Genomic DNA, 6,316 nt, shown 5'->3' with positions numbered 1-6,316 from the left:
CAATCAAATTCATTAGTAATAAACAAACTTACAATATCATGGCAATAAACGAAAAACGACAAAAAACAAACAGCAGTAGACAAAACAAAACAAAACAGCAAAAAAAAGTAACAAATATTAGGGCTGAACTCATGTGCCTTGGAAGAATAAACAGCTTTTGCTCAACATGTGGCACCTGTCGTGTTGCTCATGGTGGTAAGTACAAGCCCGGCGATGAGTTTATTTCGGTAGGTCACTTTCGAGGACAAAGGGCGGGATTGTAGTAATGACCATTAGAACATATCTGTCGTCACTTGTGAAACAGATATTCCACATGAAACGGTCAACTCGTGATGGCGTCAAAAAATTAGAGACAATAGGTTATTTCAACTTCACCACTCCTAGTTTGATAGCTTCCTTGTAAGCAGAAACAACCGCTATACTGGAAATCGTTTCATTTGTCGTTAAAATTTGATCTCAACATAACTGAATTGTCAATTTCTATACACATAAGTTAAGAAAGCAAGCGGACTTATCTGAATTATCTTTTGTATATATTTCAATTATGATGGGATAGTTGCGTTCAACATAGTCACCTAATTTTGAAATATTTAGTGATATAACATTATCTATATTGCGGAACGCGAAGTTTAATTATAACAAAAGAAGAGGCTGCCAGTTCAATAACTTTAAAATGCATCTAACCCCTTTGTTTTATTAACTTCGTATTATTATATGTATTGTGTCATAGATCAAATGTATTCGTTCAGTGTATGTTCACTTATTTTTGTTAATATATCTTTTAATTGAGTTAAGCCATTTCAATTGATATTTTAAAGTGTGTCTTTCTAAGTTGTGATGTCACACTATTTTTTCAGGTAGGAAGAAGGATGACGCCTATTAAAACGTTTAAACCCGCTGCATTTGTTTGCAACTGTGAGTAACCTGGTGTTCAGTGGTTGTCGTTTGTTGATGTGGTTTCATGAGTGTTTCTCGTGTTTTATATATATTAGACCGTTATTTTAAAATAAGTTTTTCCTGTTTGAATGGATTTACAGTAAGTCATTTTTGGGTCCCTTTATAGCTTGCTGTTCGGTGTGAGTCAAGACCTCGTGTTTAAGGCCGTACCTTGACCTCTAATGGTTAACTTTTACAAATTGTGACTTGTATGGAGAGTTGTGCCATTTGCAATCATGCGACATCTTCTTATATCTATCATATCAGATGTTTGATGAAACGTTTGTCTTATGTATTTGTTAAAGCTTAAAAGTGTTTTGTAACTGGCTAATCATTGCTTGAAGTCTGAAGACGATTTCGATTCATCTTAGCACTTGTTATTGCAGTGGTTATGCGATAATTTTTACGAAAAAAACTAGGAACTACAAGTTTTCGTTTCCAATCACTAACTTTAGTTTGCCTCAACCAAATTTTATGAAAATTATACACAATGCACTGTATAATGAAATCAAAATTTTTGTGAAAGATAATACTTTGCTTTACGACCGGTCCTCTATGAGTTGTGCCGTTGCACCAGTGTCCCAGGTTATGGGAGGGTTAGCGCCTGCAAATTTATAGGCATGACCCGGCCCATTCTTTAGTTGTCTGTTCTAAGCCAGGAGGTTGAAGTTCAGTGCTTGTCATTCATTTTTAGTTCATGTTTAATTTTCGTAAAATATTTTGTTATAACTGTTACATATTTTTCTTGTCGAAGACTATTATAGACGACTATACGATATATGTTTTCCTCATTGTTGAAGGCAGTCCAGTTTTTGATCCACTTTATCTGAACTCTGGTGATTAGTTGTCTTATTAGCAATCATACCACTTCTCCTTTATTTTCAAATGAAGGAAAACGCGAAATATCGAATCAAAGTTGAACCTGTATGTCTAATTTTACTGAAGGAAGTTGCAACCATTTATATATTTTTACCTTGGTTACGAACTCCATTGACGAAGACTAAATTTTGAGGCTGATTCATTGCAGGTTTTTTTTTATTTGCCGCACAAACACAAACATTTGAAAGCCAGGTAAATGTAGCTACGTAGACACGTTAGAGCTATATGACCAAAAAGTTAAACTCTTCTAAGTTTTGCCTGAGGGACTAAGCACCTTGGTTTCCTATAAAGTCATTAAGTTTAGGATTTTAAATAGTTTTTAAGAAATCAAGTTAATGCCGAAGCATTGGCTACTGAGCTGAAAATATACTCGGGGACTAACAGTTCATCAGTGGTACCTACACTGCGATAATAAATGAAAACAAGTTTGAGCTAAAAGCTATGGACTGCTTAAGATAGACACGACTCTTGAGGTGTGTCTCTCAATTAAACAACACACGAGGTTATCAAATCGTTTTACAAAAGAACATTCAATATGCCTTTATTCCATGAGAAAACAGAAAATATATACTTATATGGTCCGAAACCACACATATAGTCCCTAGTGTAGACAGTGGGTTACTTGCCATACATTTTTTATACCCCTTTCAAATTTATTTCTCCATGTTTAATGCCTCAAATTGCAAGTAGGGGGTGAAATTACACTGTAAACAAAATTGGGTCCAGAATTTTAATGGAAAGTAGTGATTTGATCAAACTGAAAAAGATTTAAAATTAGCACTTCGGAAGCTGTCAAAAGATTTTAAGACGCCCTGAACATAAAATTGTCCATATTTTGAGTTAGAGCTGATGAAGAATTTTTATATAATTTGTCCCAAAGTAGTACAACACACTGTAAAAGTTTCTTTGAGAAAGCGCAAGTGGGATTTTTTTTTAATTTTTATTTATGTTCTAAAAGAAATGCACTACGAAATATGTGTGGTCTCGGACCATATAATACAAATAAAATATACAGTGAAGATAAACAAAAATTTATCATCGTACAGCTCAACAATGATTATATTATATAACAAAATTCTAATTATGAGTTATTTTGCGTATATTCCTACGTATGAATATAGTTTAAAGAGTGAATGTCGTACGGATTATTTTAACGCAAATAAAACAATCTTTAAATATCTTTTTCCCAAATGTTTTCATAATCTTCCCCATCGATCTCTGGATTTTCAAAATCAGCTGAGCGTCCTGTATTCAAATAAAATGCACTTGCACGCTCACTTTTACCTGAAACTCTTGATTCAGTGTTTGTAATGCATGGCCTAGGGCTTGGCTTGTTTGTCGAGTTGGTAGATCCATGGATGTGAATATCATCCTCGGTTTTGAACCATTCAATAGGCATTCCACGTAGGCAGTGTTGTAAGGGGAACATTTTGGAAGATGCAGGTTCAGTCGACGTTTGTCTGCAATGAAGCATATTAACATGCCCATCCGTGCTATTTACCAGTGAAGTGTGTCTAATTATGGGACGTTGTTTTGGCATTTTTAATGGTGGAAGAAAATGTGGACTGAAACCGTCACTGTAATCTTGCGATGTTGCATTATGGGTCTCTGTGACTTCTACTGTTCGTTGAACCTGTGTCGATGTCAAGTAACTTACAGTTACATTTGATTCTCCTGATGCAACGGAATTCAGAAAATTTTCATACATAGATGAACCGGTAGGTGATATTGGCGTTTCCGGTTCCGGTACACTGCTCTGTATCATTTGAATCTGGTCAGTACCATACATTGGATGTTCAAATCTTTGTTGCTTGAGTCTTTGCACTTCACGTTTTAATTTACCAATTGACCGCTTCATACTAAAAATAATAAATAAGAAATGCAATTGTGTCATGTAACTTCTAAATTGATAAAGTAAACCGCTGAAAACATTTTGACTGAGTTGTTGTTTTACTCGACAAACAATTACAATGTGTATCCAGCTATGTTTTTTACTAGCATTCTTTCTAATTTTAGGTTATTCAACTTCGTCACAATTTTATGTACAAATTATCGGCTATTTCCCCCTATCAATTCCAATATTAAATGCCCTAACTTGCAAGAAATATTTTGACGTGCTACAAAAAACAATTAATATTATTATATTTTTTTTTTTTTTTAATTTATTTTTTATCTCGTCTCAGGATGCAAAACTTTGCAATTAATTAGGATCACAATTTTACTTTGACACATATTCATATAACTAGGTAAATTGTCTAGCAAATTAAATTTGATTGTACTTTTAAACAAAATGCATCTTACAAATATCTTACATCAAACAGGTTACAGTAAACCCAATCAAAATGATGACTCCTAACGCACCAATGAGTGAATTGTGCAATACAAGTCCTCCTTCAAATAGAAAACACTTATATGATAATTATATTTGTAGGTAAATTAAGAGTAACGTCTAGTAGAAATGTTGGCTGTACCAATGCTATATAAACTACCAAACAGAATAAACTCATGTTTTTTTTACCCTAAAAATATCCCAATAGTGTTCGTCCTAAAAAAGAAAAGTGTGTTTACTAACCAGTATCATTTTAGCTCACCTTGCCCGAAGGGCCAAGTGAGCTTTTCTCATCACTTGGCGTCCGTCGTCGTCCGTCGTCGTCGTCGTTAACATTTTACATTTTGAACTTCTTCTAGAGAACCACTGAATGGAATGAAACCAAACATGGCATGAATGTTCCTTATGAGGTGCTGACTAAGTGTTGTTACTTTGTAGCCGATCCATCATCCAAGATGGCCGCCAGCGGGGGACTTAGTTTAACATAGGACCCTATGGGAAATGCATACAAATGACTTCTTTTAGAAAACCACTGAATGGCATGAAACCAAACATGGCATGAATGTTCCTTATGAGGTGCTGACCAAGTGTTGTTACTTTGGAGCCGATCCATCATCCAAGATGGCCGCCAGCGGGGGACTTAGTTTAACATAGGACCCTATGGGAAATGCATACAAATGACTTATTTTAGAGAACCACTGAATGGAATGAAACCAAACATGGCATGCATGTTCCTCATGAGATGCTGATCAAGTGTTGTAACTTTGTAGCCGATTCCATCATCCAAGATGGCCGCCAGCGGGGGACTTAGTTTAACATAGGACCCTACGGGAAATGCATACAAATGACTTCTTTTAGAAAACCACTGAATGGAATGAAACCAAACATGGTGAATGTTCCTTATGAGGTGCTGACCAAGTGTTGTTACTTTGTAGCCGATCCATCATCTTAGATGGACGCCAGCAGGGGACTTAGTTTAACATAGGACCCTATGGGAAATGCATACAAATGACTTCTTTTAGAGAACCACTGAATGGAATGTAACCAAACATGGGATGAATGTTCCTTATGAGGTGCTGACCAAGTGTTGTTACTTTGTAGCCAATCCATTATCAAAGATGGCCGCCAGCGGGGGACTTAGTTTAACATAGGATCCTATGGGAAATACATACAAATGTCTTCTTTTAGAGAACCACTGAATGGAATGAAACCAAACATAGCATGAATGTTTCTTATCTGGTGCTGACCAAGTGTTGTTACTTTGTAGCCAAATTTTATCTCTTTTTATATGAATTCAAAAACCCAAATAGAGTCAGGTGAGCGATACAGGCTCTTGAGAGCCTCTAGTTTTAAAACTTGGACACTTTCATGAATATTAATCTTTGTTTAACAACTCAATTGTGCACCTTATATTTTATTTTTGATCCAAATCACATTCGGTCTTTCAAAATCTTTACAAGGCGTTTGATTTCATAAAATTAAATACAATTGTTTTATCAGTTTCATTTAGAAAACATTTTTCAAACTTGGAAAGTTAGGGGAAAAATAGACCACTTTCATCTATTAATTATTGGGAAAAAACAAAAAAGTATTTACGATTATTTTGAATTTATTAGAGTTATTGACATACGATACATTATAATGAATGACTTTTGCGATGTCTCTGCTCGATTGATTATGTTCCTTGGGGGTGATAAGCCGTGTTATATTGATTTTTTTTTTTTATCGCATACACTTTTTATGTTTTTATGTATATAAAGATTGGAAGAATATAAGCGACATAATATATAGCAAAACAAATGAGAAATTGCCTGTATGTTTTAATAAAGTTTTTTGAGTAACGGATATCTCGGTCAAATTATAAAAAAGGCGTTCGATAGCACACTCCTCGGAGTGATTGAGTGTCATTTTCTAATAGTGAATAAATTAAGTATGGAGGATTTGTGAGTAAAAATAACTTCTAAAATTCAGCAAAAATATTATCATAAAAAACAACCATGCTGAAGCTATAATATTTCTAAATATATAGTCAATACAAACATATCTCAATTCAGACATATTTGATTGCACCTCAGTCCTGTCCTAAGTCAGGAATTTAATGTTCAGTAGTTGTCGTTTATTTATGTGATTCATCATAAGTGTTACTTGTTTCTCGTTATTATATAGATTATA

At 34.5% G+C, this 6,316-nt stretch overlaps 1 protein-coding gene across 1 annotated transcript in view; it reads right to left on the bottom strand.

Moving 5' to 3' along the window:
* Positions 1-2,291: 2,291 nt before the first annotated feature.
* The window catches only part of LOC134705824 (uncharacterized), a 46,785-nt gene continuing 42,760 nt past the window's right edge, over positions 2,292-6,316 (bottom strand). Inside the window, exons 6-7 of the mRNA XM_063564540.1 lie at positions 4,128-4,206; positions 2,292-3,674 (exon numbers count right to left, since the gene is read on the bottom strand). Coding sequence (XP_063420610.1) covers positions 2,987-3,674; positions 4,128-4,206 — 767 coding nt within the window. The 3' untranslated portion in view covers positions 2,292-2,986. The remainder of the gene's footprint in view (positions 3,675-4,127; positions 4,207-6,316) is intronic.

The sequence above is a fragment of the Mytilus trossulus genome, chromosome 2, assembly GCF_036588685.1.
Source record: "Mytilus trossulus isolate FHL-02 chromosome 2, PNRI_Mtr1.1.1.hap1, whole genome shotgun sequence".
In the NCBI taxonomy this organism is placed as follows: Eukaryota; Metazoa; Mollusca; class Bivalvia; order Mytilida; family Mytilidae; genus Mytilus; species Mytilus trossulus.
This window is presented reverse-complemented; position numbering and strand designations above follow the sequence as displayed.